Raw genomic sequence first — 20,641 nt, forward strand, 5'->3', positions numbered from 1 at the left:
CAAGCATATGTCTATAAATGTAAAGAACATTAACAAGTTAATTTGACTTGCAGGCAAAAGCCAGGAAGGGACAAAATGCAATTCTACATACTCTCAGAACTGGGACATGAGTGCAATTGGTCAGGGAGAACTCTAGTGCATGATTCCTACAATACAGTGCTCATTAAAATTTGCTAAAGCTGTTTCATGCCTGAAGTGAACAAGATCAAACTCTACTGAAACAAGATTTCTAGCTATAAATGTATGGTTTTATAATATATATATGAATTAACTGACTTGAGATATTTAAACGTATTTAGTTCACTGCACCTAGAAATTCTCCTGCCAAGATTTTTAAATAATTTGTGTAGGCATTTGATTTGTTAGCCAAAGTGAACTTTGAAGTAACCCAATGTTTTTGGCCATGTGAATTTCAATGCAGTCTTACAAAAGGACTTGTGAAAAAGTAAATTAGTATATAGAAAAGCTATCCTGGGATCAAGCTAGACAGGATGACAAATCTGGATTTTAGGACTCTGCTAAAATTGCTTTGTTGAAGTTCCAAAAATCTGATCAGGTCAGCACAAATCTAAAAAGCAGCACTAGGTCAGTCTTATAAACATGTGTTCAAGTTCTTCCTTCTCACTTGCAATACACACAAACCTGCAGATGTAAAGGCCCAAAGATCAAATGGTCCTACCTTGTCCAAAGGTATACACATGACCATCTTTTGTCAGTGCAACAGAGAACTGGGTTCCACATGCAACTTTTTTTATTCCAATTCCACAGAGAATGTCCACTTTCTAGGGAGCAAGTGAAAGGAAAAACAGCTATGGTATCACGAGGATATAAACAAGAAATAAACATGAACTTCACACGTAACTCCTTCTTCCAAAATGGAATTCTGTAATGCTCACTGTGCAGTTCATAGATTGTAGAATTACTCTAATTAAGGCTCATAAATTAATACATCAATCTGAGACACAGTTTCCTCTTTTTCTTTAATGGAACTAACACCTTATTCTACATACCAAGGTTCAAAACAACTTCCTTTACAGGGAGTGGCATGGGAGGAAGAAGATAAGAGTGTGTAAAAAACCTTCCCCCCATTCCAAAGAAAGCAAGCTCTCTTCTTTAAGCTAATCCTGATTTTCACTCTTTGTATCAACACCAAGATAAGGTCACATTATTTACATGGAATCCTATAAAGCCCCAGGCTCAGCATAACATCTCATCAGAAAATATCACTGAAAATTTATGCAGGGAATAAGTTTTCTCTTAATTCTAACCTGTGGTGAAGATTTTGCAGTGGAATTTCCCAAACCAAGTTTACCATAATCCCCATCTCCAAAAGCCCACACCATTGAGCCATCTGTTGACACAGCTACGGTATGATTGAGTCCACAGGCCACCTAGTTGAAAGAAATCCATTAGTACCACAGCTTTTGCCAACTTACTACTTACTCAAACAACACAATTACCCTAAAAGAAAGAAAAACTGTGTTTTAAAAGTTAGTATCTTTTTAAACCTTCATTGCTTATTACAGCGTTTTAAAGACACTTAAGATCACAGTAATATTTTTAAAGTATTTGCTTCCTCTCAGATCCTTGAACTGAAGGCAGTATAATGCTAAATGAGATCATCATTTCAGAATATAAACAGTTCATGAATTCATGCTTTAAAAACTCCTAAATCTTGAAATGTTACAATGTTAAAAAACACGGGCAGTTTTGCAGAGGGAGGTTCAAAAGAAGATATTTTTTTAAATTACACATTGTGAAATTCTGACATCACAATCAAAATAAAAGCCAAGGTTAAAAAACAAGAAAACAAAACAAAACAAAACACTTCGATAGGATGAAAACATCAGCTTTCAACAAGGATGCACTGCTAGTTTTAGATAAACCATGCCTGTCCAATCTGGTAACCCTCCAGCGCTGTCACTCTTTCTGGAAGTTTCTTATTTGAAGTATTTCCAAGTCCTAATCGACCATAATCACCATTTCCAAATGTAAAAAGTTTTCCATCTGCTGTCACCACAGCTGAATGTTTGAAGCCACATGACATCTGAAAGCAAAATTGGAGTAATTTTTACACACAGTTTAAATTTTGATGGCATTACATTGGCAATTATATTAGCTATTATATTATATTAGCTATCACATGTAAATACACGTGATACCTTTCCTATTCACTCTATCAAGAGCTAAAATACAGGTATTTTAGTGTTAATGATTTCTCCAAAAGCCTATCTCTTATTTTCAATGGTAACACTGAGGAGGACAGGAGAGCATCTGCATGAAGAAAGGCTTTCAGGTAGTTTCTTTCTTTTTACAAACTCTGCCTTCTGCAAGCAGATTGCTTTTGTTGTATGAATATTTTACATTTTTACAAAGAAACCTCCAGCCAAAGCCAAAGATGATTTTGTGCATTTTTATAACCTGCCTCAAACTTAGGAGGTGATCTTAGTCACTGGTTTAGTAGGTCAAAGTCATGCGACAAGGACCAAGGGAAACTTCTAAATCATGTCTCTATTTGGACAATCTTTTGATTATCTCTGCCTTGCTCTTTTTAACTTCCAGTCTACTCTGGTAACACCTATCAACTAACAACCATGCACCAGCAATGTGGTTACATGTGATATTAACAACTTCCAACAGGAAATTGGTTCACAATGCTCAGAGAAGCAAAAAGTTGCCTGTTCTCACTGAGCATATGAATTCATGCTGTCAGGACTGACAGTAGCTCTATGATGTTCCTAGCACTAGGTTACCACTTGGAGTTTATTGGAGACAGAAAATATTTTGGAACCTGCACCACTTCTTCTCCTTGCAGAGCCTCTATCTGTCTAGGCCTGCGTTGTCTGTCACTGTTCCCATGGCCCAGTTTGCCATAATCTCCATCTCCCCAGCTGAAGACTTCCCCACTTTCAGTTAGAGCCATGGAATGTCCATCAGATCCACAAGAGGTCACTAGCTGTGTTACAACAAAGCCTGTTAAAGAAATGCAAGAAAATAAAGTTTAGAATGAATTGTAACAAACTCTTTACATACGTTTATCCAAGGGCCCCTGATGGCAGCCAATTAAGTCTGGGGAAAGGAATCAACCACAGAACCAGGTTTATGGCAACTTATTTATTTTCATTTTAAGCAAACCTTTTGTCTTCATGTAATACCTATGAAATGTAATATCTCATCTTGAGCAAACAGTTGTCCCTGAAGTCACCTTAAAATTAAGGAATTTTAACAGATCACTACTTAAACCCTAAGGAGAAATAAACATCTAGTTTATTTGTTTAATTCTTTAATTAAAGCCTACAACATTTTAATGTGTAAATCTGCAAAAACAGCACAAAACCAAATAACAGTAACTATCAAAATGCTCACTTGTGCTTGAGTGATCAACTCATTACAAACCCAACAACTTTACCTTGCAGTGCTGAAATGACTGTTAAGACATGAAGATCATCAGAATTTCCTTGTCCCAGCCTCCCATAGCTCCCTTCTCCACAGGCCAGAACTGTGCCATTAGCTTGAATGACAAAAGTACAATTCTGACCACAAACAACCTGGTTTAGGTAAAAACATAAGGGAGGTTTAATGGTTTTTGAGATAGATGCAGCAATGCTGTAATACCTGCACTACAGTGTACAATCTCCTTTGAAAACTCCTCTTCTTTGTATTTCTATCAAGACAACAACTCTTTTGTCACATTGCAATTTTGAGACAACCCTTTTACCCTAAGATTCCACTCCCCCTGGTGTTTAATTGTTATCCAGTCAAATCATAATTAAATTACTTCACTGAAACTTGCTACAAGTTTTGCCAAACCTTCTTCCCGTGAGAGAAATCACAACATATTCCCACCTGAGACTTAGTTTTGATGTTACCATACTGACTGTCAATGTTATTTTAGAAAACAAAATTGGCACATGGATGATGTTAAAGCTGTGCAGTTATTTTCACATGATGGTTTTTCCACATATTTGTTTTTTTTCAGATATCAGTGGCTTCTTGGTTTGAATTTGCAAAGAACCTAAAGACTTCCTCTCTAGTGAACACATGCTTTGGAGGTGTTTAATAGTAAATTCAAAAAACAGAAGACATTTAGAGCTGGATTTTAACAAACTAGCAATACACAATCAATAAAAACAGGAGCACATGACTGTTTACAAGTTATCACCTGCTGAGCCTGAGAGAATGAAGGTGCTGCTACAGGTATCATGACATTCCTGCCAGCTTCTGCTAACTGGCCATGTCTTCCTGCTCCCCACAGGTACACATCACATTTGCCTCCCAAGTGCCAATCCTATGGAATAGCAGGAAAGAATATTTTAAAGCAGGAGTACTTTCAAGAGCTTAAGATGTTTAAAAAGAATAAAATAACACCAAACCCATCAATTTTACTAACCTCTGGCCTCGACGTTGCCCAAGACATTATCTGTTCATCCATACCATTGATCCATTTACTATTATCCTACACAACAAAAGCCATAGTTACCACACTCAGTTCAAGAGAGGCACATTGTTTTGCTCTTATGTGATACATTTTGTCCTTACCAGGAACAAAACTGGCCTTCAAATTATTCTAAATTGTGTATCAGTAAGAATGAATATGTGCAGACTAAAATACTGTTTTTTCACCCATAGGCTAAGTTTATTTCCTTACTACACCTATCTACCAGTGACACTGTTAGCCATGGCTTGCAATTTAAATCAAAAAAAGAAAACCAAACAGAATTCATTATGGAGTAGTATTTTCCTATATACTAATGAATAGGTCTTTCTGAAGTTTTAATTGCAAATACTGGCTTTAAATGTCCTAAGTTTGCTTAGGCTTATTAAGCCAAAATTTCTCATTTGGTTTACATATAACAGGTCATAAAGACAACTGGCTCTAGCAAAAAATGTTGGTGTAGTACTGTGCCAAAATGTTACTCAAAAATAGCATTGTAAAGCTCAACATCCCTAGCTTTTATCAGATATGAAAATCACTGTTACAGTTTTGGGATGTTTCAGTTTGGTTTTTAACAAGTAACTGCCCTGCACTCACTGCATGCAGAGGGAGCACTTATTGCTGGTGCTTATGTTAATGAATAGAAATCTTTACAGTTCAGAGGTATTAACTGCATCATACCATATGCTCAGTAACAACACGATTTGCTGTTCAGGCAAAATAGGACATTTGTACCATTAGGAGAGTCAGTTCATCCTCTGGAACAGGCTCCAGGTCTGGAACAGTAAAGGACTCAGGGAACTGTGCTCCCTTGGCCAGGGCTTCAGCAGCTTTTATGGTGGTAGAGAAACACTCCAGCCATGCCCATTCCGTGGGATTCCAGGCTGAAGGATCAGGGAGGCAGCTCTGGTGATGAGGTGGTACTGGGGGGTTGCACAAGAGCTGATCAAGGTGAAGGCCCACAGCGAGTGATGCCAAGCACTGCATGTAAGGACTGTGAACAAGTTGGTCTCCACAAACCACGTGGGGCTAAAGGAGCAGGAGAGAGAAATGGAACACACCAAGTCAGAATCTGCATTTATCAGCTCAAAGCTTGGCCTACAGAAAAACATTTCCTCTGTGCTTAGTCAAAGTGTTTCTAATATTTAAAATATTCTCAAACTGGGAGAACGTTAGCTCTGAGAATACTGGAAGAATCTGTAAAGAGGACGTGGATTTCTGTGGTGAAAGACTGAAACCAGCTGAGAGTCTGTCCTGGTTTGGGTTTGACAGAGTCAAACAGTGAGCTCAGGTCACACATAAATTCTCCATGGTTGCATCTTCTTACCTTTTCATAAGCATACTGCTCCTGAAGCATGATGGGCAAGCGTTCCAAGAAAGCTCTCATGCAAGGAGCCATGTTTAATCCCAGAACTCCTTGCTGTTTCAGTGCAGTCCTACATGTTGCAAGCACATGATTGGAAGATGTCCACTCTGATGTACAGTTCACTACCAACACATCCTGTTTAACAGCAGCCACAAGACAAACCCAAAATTAACATTCAAAAAACGGGATCATCCAGCTCCATTGATTTATCACCAATCATCTTAGTTTCCACAGGGGCCAGAAAACACACAAGCTTGAACATCTTTGTCTCTGCTGGTGACAAATGCTACAGATTAGGCATCTCCACTTGCCACTTCCTCACATTCACAATTGCCACTTGGAGGCAGACTGCAGACAGGTTAATAAGCAGAGTTCATTTCAGTGAATGCTGTAACCTCACTTGGGATTTAGTTTAGATGTAACCTTAGTTTAAGTTTAAACTTAAGGATGTAAACTTAGTTTAAGTTGCCTTGTAACATGATCTCCAGTATTTGGTCTGAATTCATGAAGGATTTTCAAACAATCCTAGAATACTTAAAACCATATACAGCACGACTCTGCTAAGAGGACTCATAACTTGTGCCCAATTCAAAAAAAATACCATCTTTTGGAATAATCAGCTGTTAGGAAACTTCTGTTCAGATGTCAGCAATTCCTGACACAGCAAACACCAAAGAAAATTCTGCTGCTCCTTAAAAATTTTCTGAGGTTGAGGCTGCTTCATATTATTAAGTTAGATCACTGCAGAATCTCACTTGCTGGGGGAAATGAAACATTTCTTCATGTTGCATAAAGGGAAAATAAAAGTTGTCTTCTCCCTTTTTTAATTTTCCACTTACAGCTGCTGCCATTAAGCAGAGAAGCTGTTGTAACTGGTATGCAGCATCCTGCATAACCACTGCATCTGAAGAATTCCACCCTGCCCTCCCCCCAAATAAGAATAGGATTCTATTAAAAAGGAACAGGCTTTTTAGGGTCAGGTGACAGCTGAAAGCCAAACCAATGTGTCTTGAAAGGTAGCAGTTAGATAGACACCTCTGTCCACATATGTCTATACCAATGAATAATAAAGACACACAAAGGACATTTTCTGTTAGTAAAAAACCTGCAAGACCATTAATTTAATACATAGTGTCACCTTTGATCTGTTTGAACAAGCAGCTACTCCAACTTCAGGTATCCACACTGCAGTCTGAATAGCTCCAGAACCTATCACAACACTCTGTAATACTGAGCCATCCTAAAGAAAGAAGTTTGTTGTGTCAGTGTGTATACAATTTCTCATTTTCTGTTTAAATGCATCAGATCACATTCCAAAGGGATGACATTCTCCCAAACTGTTCAGTAACCATTTAAAGCCTTAATGTTTTATACCAAAAGCAAAAAAAAAAAAAAAAAAATCATAGTAAGGAGATAACAAAGGATTTAGAAGCATATAATAAATGATATTATTAAAGTTCTCAAACTAAGTAAATACTGTTCCCAACTATTAAGAGTGGCTGGTTTTACAAAGCCTAACAGAAATGAGCCTGCAGCATGAATCAACAGTAGAACAATAAAACACAAAATGGTTCAATATGAAGTACAATTTAAATCTATATTTTATCATTGATAATTTTATACCATTGTTTTATACTATGCTTTCTCTAATGTTTCTAGCATTCTAAGGGGGAAAACAAAGCAAGCTAGTCCAATGCTTTGTCTATTTCAGATATTCATACTAAAAAAAAAAAATCAGGTCAGAATAAATATGATCTTACCCGTAAAGACCAGATATTCATGAGACCACCAAGGCCACCAGACACCAAGGCCAGTCCATCAGGACTGAAGGCAACAGTCCGAACAGGAGTGATGTGTCCCCTCAGCTGAAATACACACTTGACTTCTACTGCTTTTCTGTACCCATCCTGCAAATAGTTTCATAGGTAAGGAACACTTCAAACTATTCACAGAAAATGGAAAAGTCTAGGAGCTTATATGTGGTGTAATAAATACTCATCAACCACAGAGATGGGGTAATTTCCAGAAGAAAATGAAACAGACCAGTTGTGTGATCATATTTAATGAATATCTTCATCAGATCATCTTTCCTTCCCTTACAAAATGCCACCAGCATTAAAGACAACATTATAATTTACGTAGGTGAAATTATTCTTGACTTACTTTTGCCTAGAAACAATTATAAAATCTTATAATGTTTTAGTATAGATTTATCAACTTCTAAAAAAGGGGAAACATATTAAAGTATAATCTTTATCCAATTAAAACTCACTTAAACCTGTGATTTTTCATTTCCTGTTCTGAAAATACATAGACAAATACAATATGAACTTTCTATTTATCAAATGTCTTCTGTCAGGAAACGCTGAGATTTGAGTAACTCACTTCTCCTCCCCCAGTTTCACAACAAGCAAAGAGAATCTCTTAAACTCTGAGTTTATTCCTTTTACCTTGGCACTTGTTTCTTGGTCCCACCACCCTTCTGAGGAAGCTGAGCTGGACTGCAATGTGATTACTATGTCCTGGGGAACAGTCCAGACACACACCAAACCATTGTGGCATCCACTGAAGGAGGTCAGAATGAATTAAAAAAAAGAACAAAATAAAGGTGTTAACTAACAAAATACCAATGGTTTGTTATTAACTTAAAATATCAGTAGTCTTTACCACCTTGCTATAAAATAGTATAATATTAATTTATCTAGAATGGAAAGGAATGTTCCCAATGGATAAATGCATTATTTCCTATTCTTCCCACCCTGCAGATTTTCAGTTTTTACCAACACCATATTTTCAGAAAAAATATTGGGATGAAACAAAAAAATTTCAAGTAGGACCTCATACACAGGTCTCATGGCATGGAGAAAACAGCTGGTGACTTGGACAGACTGGAGACTTGGGCTGATTCTGACGGGATGAGGTTCAACACGGCCAAGTGCCGGGTCCTGCACTTTGGCCACAACAACCCCATGGGGAGCTCCAGGCTGGGCACAGAGTGGCAGAAAGGGACCTGGGAGTCTGGATTGCCAGGAAGCTGAACAGGAGCCAGCAGTGTGCCCAGGTGGCCAAGAAGGCCAATGGCATCCTGGGCTGGCTCAGGAACAGCGTGGCCAGCAGGTCCAGGGAAGGGATTCTGCCCCTGTGCTCAGCTCTGGTGAGGCCACAGCTTGAGTCCTGTGTCCAGTTCTGGGCCCCTCAGCTCAGGAAGGAGATTGAGGTGCTGGAGCAGGTCCAGAGAAGAGCAAGGAGGCTGTGAAGGGATCCAGCAGAATTCCTGTGAGGAAGGGCTGAGGGAGCTGGGGGTGTTGAGGCTGGAGAAGAGGAGGCTCAGGGGAGACCTCATCACTCTCTCCAACTCCCTGAAAGGAGGTTGGAGCCAGGGGGGGTTGGGCTCTTTTCCCAGGCAACTCTCAGCAAGACAAGAGGGCAGGGTCTCAAGTTGTGCCAGGGGAGGTTTAGGTTGGAGATGAGAAAGAATTTCTTTCTGGAGAGGGTGATCAGGCATTGGAATGGGCTGCCCAGGGAAGTAGTGGATTCTCCGTGTCTGGAGATCTTTCCAAAGAGCCTGGATGTGGCACTGAGTGCCATGGGCTGGGAACCACGGGGGGAGTGGATCAAGGGTTGGACTTGATGATCTCTGAGGTCCCTTCCAACCCAGCCCATTCTATGATTCTATGATGACCAAACCACTCTTTCCATTTGCATTCTGAAGCCTTACAGATCTCAGGACAACTTGCTTACTGAATTCATGTTAGTTTTTTTTGAAAAGACAAAAACCTTCCACTGCTCTGGAAACTGAACACTGATAGAAAACACCTGCAAGAGAGTTGTGAGAACTATTTTTAAAGTGACATACGTGGCTAGTAGGAGCTGCAACTTGGGCCCTTTCCCTGGAAGAGCACACCAGGCAATGCCATTCACAAGAGCTGGATGGGACAGGGAATGCAGATGTCTCCAGCATCCTCCCATACATCCCCAGAGTTTCACTGTTTCTTCCTTGGCACAGGTCAGAAGAATCTTGCCAGTTGGATCCCACTTCATACTCACAATCAAATCCTATTGGATTTTAAAAAATTTAAAATGGGTATAAGATAACAGCACATTAAGAACAGAGAAAATGTAATGCTCGGAGCTAATGTAGTGTTTAAATATGAACAGCAGAGAAGAACTTGTTCTCAAAATAATTGTTACAGGATAGTGAGTTGCAGTTACAAAATTTTAACAATACTTTTCAGAATTATCAAATGAAAATAAAATTCTAGGTCTCTGGGAGGAAATAAAGGGAAAGCACAGGAAAAAATGTTCCCTTTTCATTGCATGCTTTTTTTGATATTTTTTTTCCCTAAAGAAGTAGACAATGTTTCCTTCTTTTTCATACTAAGAAACTGTGGTATGAATCACCTTAATGGTACACAGCTCATAAACATATTAGCAAAGGAGAACAACCCATAGTGGAAAAGGCAAACAAGAGTTTTATTGTCACAGCACACTCACTTCCATGACCACCATGATTCCAACACCAAAACCAGTTCATGAAAGCACTCAAGATGCTTAACTACACCCACACTTTGAGAATTCTCTTCTTAACTTAATAAAAAAATTATGGATTATTGATGACTTATTATTACATACTAGCCAAGCAAAGGACTGAAAACTTTGCAGCTGTGTACTTTGGAAAAAGCATCTTCTGCTTTACAAAACCATGAAACTATACAGTAGTTTAAAGAAAATTAACCCTACCTTATGTGCATCAACTAGAATGATTCCTCCTTTTTCAAGTGGTTCCTTTGTTCCTATTAGCAATTTTCCATCAGAGTAACCAACTGCAAATGGTCTGTCTTCACTGAACCAGGCCAGGCATGTGACAGACACTACACACACAGACAATGCAAGAATTAATTAAACTAAATTGAACCTGAACTGTGTCCTGGGCTGCACCAAAAGAAGCACAGACAGGAAGCTCTGAGGAGATCTCATAGCAGCTTCCCAATGTCTGAAAGGGGCTGCAAGAAAACTGGGGTGGGGTTTTTGACACGGGTGGGTAGTGGAAGGACAAGGGGAAATGGTTTTAAACAGTTGAAGCCTCCCTCTTGAAGAGGGGAGATTTAGCTCAGGCATGAGGAAAAAAATTCTTTCCTATGAGTGGTGAAATGCTGGCACAGGTTGCCCAGGGAAGTTGTGGCTTTCCCCTTCCTGGAGGTGTTCAAGGCCACTTTGGATGGGAACTTGAGTAACCTGCTCCAGTGGAAGTTATCCCTGCCAATGCAGGGGGTCTGGAACTAGATAAATGATCTTTCAGGTCCTTCCCAACCCCCAGCCATTCTATGATTCTATGACCTTCACTCCTGCCAAAGAGGTTTTTCTGTGCAATTGCCTAAAATACAAAATGTGTAGCAACTTCCCCCACCACAAAGATTAATTAATGTACTTGTGGTGTGATTATTTTCCTGAATTTTTACATCAAAGATAAAACCAAGTGTCACTCTAGTGACAAGTGTTGAGATAATTCTGTAATAGTATTTTCATTATTCTTTTTATGAAAACAATTGACAAGGTGAAAAGAACTATGCTAGGGAAAAGAAAAAAAGAAGACTGATTGTTATTGATGTATCTGAGGCACGGATGGTTCTAAGAACAGCACTGAAAACAAGCAGAGCCTTTCTTAGCACACTTAGATATTGCCTCTGCAAATTTCATTAAGTATCAATAGGCAAAACCACTCAATACTAGAGAAGATGTGCTTGCTACTTGATGTCCCCTGGGAGTGGAACTACAAAAGCAAATGGCAACAGTTCAGTAATTTAAATGACACTGACTCCATGCTATCTGTAGACATAGCAGACACTGCATTATACACTGATTATACATGACAGCAAGGAAGGTCAGGGTTTCACCAGGTTGCTACAAACTGCTGGTTCCTGCTGTAGTGGAACCAGTGTGCAGCTGGAGGTCCCACAGACATGAGTGAATGATGCTTCCAGATAAAGTACCAAAAGTCATGTGCCATGAACAATATTGAAAAATTAAGACTATACAGTTGCTTAATTGGGAAAAAAAAAAAAAGGAGTGGGATTTAACAACTTTACTTTCTCCTTAAATAATGATACAATCACCTACCATCCTTTCTGTAGCAGTGTTCCAGTTCTACTCGGTGCATGGTTGAAATATCTACAACTTCAATAAGACCAAGAGACCCATCCATACGACCAATTAACAATAATTCTGGAGCATCTCCTGTCCAGGTTGCAGCTGGCCCTTCTTCTGGCCAAGCTAGAGCAGACACCCAGTGAGGCTGAAGATCTAACAATCCTTTTCCTCCTAGGAGACAAAAAGTTTCTTAAAACTACTTCATCTTCATAAAGAACCAGCAAAAAAACTTTCCATGGAAAAATATGAAGAGATCCTATTTAGAGCTAGGACATACTGCAAATGCATTATGTAGGTACAAGTCTATGAAGCAATGGTCTACTAATCTACACAGAGACAGAATCAAGTTAGCATATCTCTATTATCAGGGAAGTGACAGTTTTGTTACAGATGGAAGCCAAATTCTTCAGTACTCAGTACATTTAAACTTTTCCTGTGGACTGTCTATTAACACGAGCAGTGCAACCCATGATTTTCCTAAGTGCAAGACAAGAGACTGAAGGTTTGGAAACTACAGATGACAAAGTGATTAACAGTCTTCCTTCTATTTCCTTCCTTGTGCTCACAGGGGTTCTAAAAGTATTATGCCAGATTAGTCAAGTACAGCACAAATGACAGGAAAAATATAAGAGAAACCTCTTAAAGATGCTCACAGACTGCACTGAGGATGAAAAGGGCCTTTCCTGAACCAGGCTCTGTCCCCTCATCACAGTGCAATCTCATAAGTTCAGATAAATCACTTTATAGTATTTCTCTCCCAAATGTCATTCCTCCTTATAAAATATGACATCACAATCTTACAAACATTAGAAATTTTCCTGAAGTTCTTCATGGACAATTTACTTACATTTCTTCTGTGCTAACACTATCAATTTTCTTACACAGCTGCTTTTTCTCCCTGGGCTTTGCCTAATCTTCCAAATGTATTTATCTATCTGCTTCTTCCTGACTCTTGTTCAAATAAATAAATGAAACTCACTCATCCTACTGTCATTAGAGGACATTCATCCTGCCTGCTCACTCAAGCAACCTTTCCTCCACCTGTTTCAGTCAATTTTCACCCCGTCCCTGTTGCATGCAGAGAGGTAATTCTTGCAGATGACAGGAAGATAGCATTTACAGATAAAAACTGCTAAGAGATCAAGTCTCACACCTAAGCATTTCTGATTCACCCAAGGACTCATGTGCTGCTCAGTTTTCTACTGAATTAATTGTAAATCCCACATCCATTTGTGGTTAGTGCCTTCCTCTAATTAAACAGGTTTACAGGATATCATGGAAGATGGTAGGCATTTACACTGGAGAACACACACAGTTAAATGCTTGGGTAAACAAATATTCAACACAGCAGATTCTCTAGAAATGTGTTGTGTCATGAAGTGCCACGGGTAGCTAAGAGCATACCATTGACTTGCCAAATGTTCACCATCTTCTCTGTAGCTCCAGCCAGATACTTGCCACTGATGCTCCAACACACAAGAGACAAACTAAGGTCACTGGGTGATCCAAGACTTTCTTCAGAATCACCTTCTCTACAATAGAATAAAATAATGCAGTTTAAAAAGGGCATTTTCTTTAAGCAGACAGGAAAACATAAGATCAGGACTTCAGAAAAGTAAAATCTGGAGTCCTCCTGCCATCACTGTAGATTTTCACATAAAAAACTTTTCTGCTTGTAGTTCTGTGTTCTATGTAAAACCACTTCAAACTACAGAATGAGATACCAGATATTTCCACAGTAAGAAATCTGAAGTTCAGTTTCAATTAGAAAAGTAAGTTTAATTATCTTTAACTTTGCCTCTTTAGATCTCACATTTCACAGTTTAGGTAAGGGCAAAACATTCTGGGAAATGAAATGAAAGAGAACAGTTTGGACAAAAGGAAAGAGGTACATCCTGCTCTCTGTTGTAGCTTAAACTCTTCCTCCCCTTACAATGTTGTTGCACCATACTAAAATTCAGTTTTAAAGTTTCTCTGGCTAACTGTAGCAGGACCCCTGGTATGTTTTATTGCCCTTAGGGTCATTCACAACAGGCAGTTTTTAATGATTTTAGTAAAAGAAAAATGCAGGCTATAATATTATATATTATACCAGGATGCAGATGTTAAACCAAACACTGTATCATCCCCATATTTTGGAAGACACAAACAGCTTACTTTTGGTGTGTTCTTGCTTAAGCAGGAGACATTTAATTTGTGAATATGGGATGCTGTAGCTATTACTAACAACATTAACTTACTAACATAACATGTCCCAATATTATCATTAAAAGTTAACATAATAGGTAGTAATACAGTAATAATGTATCAGGGAACAGTAATCTGGTAGCATCCAAATAATGTTGCTCTGCACTCAGAAAGACAAGAATTATTCTCAAAGCCAAAGAAAATTATCCCATCAGAAAGAAGGGATGATGCCTTTTCATCTGCTCATCTCCTAGGGCTAAAATACCAATTTTTCTGCCTTTAAAGCTGAACTGGCACTTACCTGTTGCAATTAAGAATACAAACACAATTGTGTTGCATTTGTACTTAAAGTAGTTATTGAGATTGTTAGCAATGAAGCCCATGAAAGTACTAAATTCTGTCTGAACCTACTGCAGAGGAAGCACACTTTTCTTCTCACATGAGTAACAGATCTCTGCTAAGGATCATCACCTATTTGTTGCTTTTAAGGAAGCATCAAACAGCAGCAAGCAAACAAGAACTCAAAAAACCAGTAAGAAATCATCATGAAACAACCAGTGATCAAGCAGTTCTGTGTTGTTTCTTCTGTTTCCTGAGTTAAACACACCTAAGCAGTGTTAAAGAATTAAATGTCAATCTTTATTTCTTTTTTGGACATATCTAAATGATGCAAAATTACTTCTCAGATACTCTCAGGATGAAGAGTTCATTTTCTGAATACCAAAAGTCACATGAATCAAACCACCACACTTGTAATTATCATGTTATACATGGGAACTGTCCACAGGAACCCTATCCACTTAAGGGATATTCACTTTTTTTTCATAGGACAATTTTTTTTTACTTATTTCTCATTATAAGAATTAATTAAGACTATCTTTAAACCCTTTTAACATGATCTCTTTATACTGACACTTAGCAGCTTGATAAATATTTAAGTTCTGTTTTCAGTTTTAAGCTATTTAATTTACTTTGTATCCTATAAATACAGCAACAGTACCAGAGAAATAAATAAGAGAATGACTGCAAGAAATACTGCAGTTTTGGCTCTTTTCACTATCTTGCACATATCTATCTTAAATTAAATGTCTATTACACAAAGACAACTTACAGCTTGTTGAGCACACAAGTTTGTTGCAGTGAATACTGCTTCTTTGTTACATTCCACACTCTTATGGTGCCATCATTTCCACTGGTGGCCAGGAGTCCCTTTCTATTGCACCAAACACAAGTCATGACCTACAAATACCAAAGTAATAATGGCAAAAACAAATTTAAAACCAAAGCTTAGGTATGTTTGTTCACTAATATTAAGCAAACATTAACCAGTGGGACAGCATTAGCTACATTCTTGAAAAAAACTGTAAAATGTACTGTAATTAAGCATGCTCTGCAATGATGCTACACTTTGTTCAGACCCTTGCTCTAGAGGCCCCTGTTGCACAGAATGCTGAAGGAGGACATGAACTACCAGAACAGAAAAAATAACACAAGTTAAGATCTAGTCTAAGAAAAGATTTAGGGTGATTGTGCTGGCTTCATGTACAGGGAGGACACTTTCATTTAGCCTTTAATTGAAGCTTTAAAGAAGTTAAGTGTTTTTCTGCATCAGAGGTACCCACAAGGAATAACTTACTTTATCATCAAAAACTTACTTCTTGTGGGAAATCATTTCAGTGGGTGAATCTGTAAAATCATAGAATGTCAGGTTGGAAGGGACCTCAAGGTCCAACCCTTCTATGATTGTTCATATGATATGTCTCAGAACCTCATCAAGCTGAGACTTAAAACTTTCCAAAGTGGAAGGATCCACCACTTCCCCTGGGAGAAGTAATGGTAGTAGTAAAACAGAGTAAAATAATAGTGTTTTCTTTTCAAAAGAAAAAAAAAAAGTAGTAATATTCATGCAGTTTGGGGAGCTGGTGAAGGGACTTAAGCAAATATCCTATGAAGAGAGGCTGAGGGAGCTGGGGGTGTTGAGGCTGGAGAAGAGGAGGCTCAGGGGAGACCTCATCGCTCTCTCCAACTCCCTGAAAGGAGGTTGGAGCCAGGGGGGGGGTTGGGCTCTTTTCCCAGGCAACTCTCAGCAAGACAAGAGGGCAGGGTCTCAAGTTGTGCCAGGGGAGGTTTAGGTTGGAGATGAGAAAGAATTTCTTTCTGGAGAGGGTGATCAGGCATTGGAATGGGCTGCCCAGGGAAGTAGTGGATTCTCCGTGTCTGGAGATCTTTCCAAAGAGCCTGGATGTGGCACTGAGTGCCATGGGCTGGGAACCACGGGGGGAGTGGATCAAGGGTTGGACTTGATGAGCTCTGAGGTCCCTTCCAACCCAGCCCATTCCATGATTCTATGATTCTATGACTCCATTCAAACCAGGGACTCCTCACTTAGTGAACTGTACAAAACGTACATGGGCATGGTCTGTAAAACTGAAATATTGAATGCTCACTCTCCACCGTGATCACTTCCTACACACCCTATTGGGGAACAAATAGGGTGGGAAGTAAAAGAGGATCATAGAATCATAGAATCATAGAATCATAGAATCCTAGGGGTTAGAAGGGACCTCGAAAGATCATCTAGTCCAACCCCCCCTGCCAGAGCAGGGCCACCTAGAGTACATCGTGCAGGATGAGTGTGTCCCTTCCAACCCAGTCGATTCCATGATTCTATGATTCTACGATCATGCTTACCCTGTTCTGATGAGCCTCTAGTTTGATGAAGGAACATTTCCTTAAGTCTCCCCCCATGTCAGCGAGGGTCTGAGGAACAGTTTGATTGTCTCGATCGTGCGCTGCCAGAGTTCTCACCAGCTGCTGAGCAGCCCACTGCCTGTGCTGAGATGATAACCTTGAAGAGAGGCAGCAAGCTGCTAGTGCATTAGCCAGCTCCAGAGGGCCTACAGCAGAAGGATCATAGGAAGGATGGGCATACAAATGGGCAATTAAACCTGCTTAAACAAAACAATGAGATGATGCCTAGATGAGTACCAAACAGAATGATGCAAATGAGCACAGCATTAGCCGTAAATTCCAGAAACAGAGAAACAAACCCAGGAATGCTGTAATCATGTTCACAATTATAAAAGAACACTCTTCTGACACTGAGAGAAAAATAACCTACAACAGACAGACTTACAAGTGGGCTTAATTCCCATGTGGAAAATAGTTATTGACAGAGCCAGGCTTCCTGATCAGGGAAATGCTGCCTCTGACAGAGATAAGCTGCTGTCACTGCTATCTCCTTCCCTGCTTCAACACAGCACCGGCCTGGTGCTGACCTTGCTTTCTGGCCTCACACCAGAGCCAGCACAACCTCGTGTTCCAGAGACAGAGCAGTGATTTGGCTGCAGCAGTCAGTGGTTTTTCCCCTTAATTTCATTAGATGACACCACTGAGGCTGAAGGTCTCAGCTACATGGCTTTGAGTTCACACTTAGAGATTTTTTTTTTTTTAAAGCAGCATCCAATTTGTGTACTAAACTACACGATTACTTTGATCAAAACAGGTTTTGTACATTTCTGAAAGTATATTTATTTGTATGTTTATTATATTTATTATTCTAGGAAGTCTCTCCTTAAATATGAAGAAGCAATTGAGGATTTAAGAAATAACATTTAAAAACAAAGCTGTATCATACCTTTCTTTTCAATTTCTGCCTTATCATAATTTGGCCTCAGTTTGGCCCCTTTGTCTGCCAACAGTGCTACAAGTGCTTGAGTAACCACAAAATTTGGAGATGTGACAAGTTTGTTTTCTTCTGCAATTCCTCTTAAAAAACTTGGCAAAAACTTTCGCTGAATTGGATCGTCAACTGTTGTCAAGTTTACACCAGTTGCTGCAGAAATCAAATTCTAAAAATAAAGACAATGAATAACCAACACAATCAGAAAAATCAATTTCTGAAAACATTTTTAGTTGAACAAATCATGCAGTGTTTTAAAGATCTCCAAGGATTTTTTTTTTTTCCTAGAAACTCTCAGCTACCAACCACTTTTATTTTAACAGGCAAAGATGGTATACAACCTGGAATACCCAAAAGAAATATTATGCAACTGGTGTTAGGCTAAAAAGCAATAACATAAATCATTTATCCCACCCAACACTTATATGTAATTTCAGACTTGGAAGAAAAAGACAGTTACTCTGCTCAGAAGTTTCCTGATGCATATGAAGTCCTGCTGGATCTGAGGACAGCCTCATCACAATTCAGGACATCAAAGTACAAACTATTCATATGTACAAAGGGATTGTTTCATCTCATGTGTGAGTAGCTTAATATAAATATTTATGTTGACATAACAGTCCTACCTACCTGTGTACATAACTGCACCAGCAGTTTTGCAGCACTGGGAGTGTTTGATGCCAAACAGCCAACTGCTGTACTCAGGTAGGCAAGACAAGATATAGGCTTGCTTGTTTTGCTGTGAATTCCTCTGGATCTCTCTGCTGAACTTGACCCAGTGGATGGGCTTGTGGAGAGGCCTGCTCTGCCTGCTGCAGCAAGGCACATCAAACGAACCAAGGTTCTGATATCTGTTAATCCCAAGGACTCAAGACCAGCTGCCAGGCTACAACTGGAACCACTGTCAAAAAAGGAACAGAAATCCTCTTGGGTTTGTGACTATTAAAAGCAAGCTATGTTTGGACAAAACAGTTCCCAAGCTGTTAGTGAACACTGCCTGTTCGATTAGATGAACATTGTTACCACGCAGGGGGAAAGGTGAGAAAGAGGAAAGAAGCTGCAGCCCCTCCACTCTTTTTCTTTTAAACTGAAGACAAAAACACATTACAGACGTGCCCTAACAAAAATCCATGAATTTACCTCCAGTCACTCGTAAACAAAGTTACATGGATATTCACCTTTAGAGTTATGCTATGGCCACACGCACACGTCAGATCCCTGCAGTGTATTCACAGCTGTACAGGCATCTTGTACAAAGCCAGTTTTTAAATCCTCATATCCATCAACTCCTTCTCATCATCTTCTCTCCTTTAATACTTACACTAGGTTCTAATACTTGCCTTGGCCCAAAACTGACTAACACATCTTTGTGTTCTGAATGGCTGACACTACTGAGTCCAACTTCCGTGTAAGAGGCAGAAATTTCTTTTGTAAAGCTTGGACAGGGTTCAAACAAAGCAAAATAACAGAACTTTTCCTCTTAATAGTATGGTATAAATACATAAAATGACAATCGCTTTCCCAAACAGCTTAAAACTGCATCTCTATCAAACAGAGTTGATAACTGGTTCCAAATGGAAAGGTGGGTGTTGCCAAGGATGCCACAAACCTGACAGACAAAAGTGAGAGCGCTCTCATAACCATGGTTCTTGCAAGAAGGACTTGGGCAGCAGCTGTCACTCTTCTTAGAGCCATAACACGGTCATGTGGATTGACCAGGGCAGCTGCTTGTTCTCCTAAGGTTATCCTGCCAGAAGAACTTTTTTCTATAGAGCCATGGCAGCCTTGGAAAGAAGGATGATTTGTGTTAGTGTTTAAAGAAAACCAAAACATTATCATAAGCACAGGAGCAATTTTGCATCAAGTTTGCAAATTGCTCATTAATTTCTGAACACTTCATACATATGGAACTACAGTGACAATGACTGAGAGGAAAACACACTCCCAAAATACACTCCCTAATTTAAAGCCTCCTTATTTTCAAAGTTGTGAAGTGAGCACAACTTGACAATACTCAAGTCAATTTTAATTCCTCTATTTCCCTTTTCCATCAGAGGAGCCTACAAACTTACATATTGATCCTGCATTTCAACAGGCTGGTCACTAAATTCAAAATTAAATCCATCCATCTTTGAGTTCTGCAAAACATGCTACTGGCATCCACTGTAGGACTAGGGTCACAGCAAAGTTTCAGAGCATTATAAATCCCTCACACCCTTCTCTCTAACTCCCTCTAAACAAAAGGACAGTTTAGAACCCTGTCTTCACTTCCTCAGGGTGGGACACAGGGAAGACTGTCAAAACATTTCTGCACAGCCCCTGTAAAGGGGAGGTATTTGTCCTTCTAATCAAACTCATTTCAGATTTACCTATTTGCATCAGTGTTTCTTCCATGCTGTTGGTGGCTGTCACCATTGCAACTGAAGCACCCAGAGGGTCACTGTCAGGGAACTGGACAGGTTCAGGCACAATACGTCGATCATTTAACCCAAGAGGTCCAGCCAGTAACTCAAACTCCTCTTCTCCTGTCAGCTTTTCATCTTCATCTACATCTAACATATCCCAGTCTTCTACAGTTGGGGAAATGTAATTAGATTTGGTTACAAAAGCTAAAATAGCAAATTAATTTAAAAGCAAGACAGGGTTTTTAAATGTGGATTTTCACCTGCAACACAGTAGTCATAAAACTCATCTTCTGATGTTTACATAGACATTTCACAGTAAATCAGCAAAACAAAATCACACTCTTGTCCCCCTCCATTAAATTTTATCTTTATTCCTACTGCAGAGAAGTTTCATGGAGGACTCTCTGAAGTATCAGCTA

General features: G+C 39.3%; 1 protein-coding gene across 7 annotated transcripts in view; it reads right to left on the minus strand.

Moving 5' to 3' along the window:
- The window catches only part of HERC1 (HECT and RLD domain containing E3 ubiquitin protein ligase family member 1), a 99,955-nt gene that overhangs the window by 8,136 nt on the left and 71,178 nt on the right, over nucleotides 1-20,641 (minus strand). For 5 of the 7 annotated variants that reach the window (XM_030456956.1, XM_030456960.1, XM_030456959.1 and 2 more), the window contains exons 47-68: nucleotides 20,187-20,387; nucleotides 19,427-19,601; nucleotides 18,448-18,718; nucleotides 17,773-17,986; nucleotides 16,827-17,083; nucleotides 15,247-15,374; nucleotides 13,353-13,480; nucleotides 11,919-12,119; nucleotides 10,542-10,672; nucleotides 9,658-9,857; nucleotides 8,252-8,366; nucleotides 7,562-7,708; nucleotides 6,940-7,041; nucleotides 5,763-5,936; nucleotides 5,171-5,464; nucleotides 4,391-4,456; nucleotides 4,163-4,288; nucleotides 3,410-3,548; nucleotides 2,792-2,973; nucleotides 1,892-2,047; nucleotides 1,269-1,391; nucleotides 680-782 (exon numbers count right to left, since the gene is read on the minus strand). In XM_030456956.1, coding sequence (XP_030312816.1) covers nucleotides 680-782; nucleotides 1,269-1,391; nucleotides 1,892-2,047; nucleotides 2,792-2,973; nucleotides 3,410-3,548; nucleotides 4,163-4,288; nucleotides 4,391-4,456; nucleotides 5,171-5,464; nucleotides 5,763-5,936; nucleotides 6,940-7,041; nucleotides 7,562-7,708; nucleotides 8,252-8,366; nucleotides 9,658-9,857; nucleotides 10,542-10,672; nucleotides 11,919-12,119; nucleotides 13,353-13,480; nucleotides 15,247-15,374; nucleotides 16,827-17,083; nucleotides 17,773-17,986; nucleotides 18,448-18,718; nucleotides 19,427-19,601; nucleotides 20,187-20,387 — 3,633 coding nt within the window. The remainder of the gene's footprint in view (nucleotides 1-679; nucleotides 783-1,268; nucleotides 1,392-1,891; nucleotides 2,048-2,791; nucleotides 2,974-3,409; nucleotides 3,549-4,162; nucleotides 4,289-4,390; nucleotides 4,457-5,170; nucleotides 5,465-5,762; nucleotides 5,937-6,939; nucleotides 7,042-7,561; nucleotides 7,709-8,251; nucleotides 8,367-9,657; nucleotides 9,858-10,541; nucleotides 10,673-11,918; nucleotides 12,120-13,352; nucleotides 13,481-15,246; nucleotides 15,375-16,826; nucleotides 17,084-17,772; nucleotides 17,987-18,447; nucleotides 18,719-19,426; nucleotides 19,602-20,186; nucleotides 20,388-20,641) is intronic. The other 2 variants (XM_030456962.1, XM_030456961.1) reach the window with 1 other exon arrangement.

This window comes from Calypte anna, chromosome 10 (assembly GCF_003957555.1).
Source record: "Calypte anna isolate BGI_N300 chromosome 10, bCalAnn1_v1.p, whole genome shotgun sequence".
Taxonomy (NCBI): domain Eukaryota; kingdom Metazoa; phylum Chordata; class Aves; order Apodiformes; family Trochilidae; genus Calypte; species Calypte anna.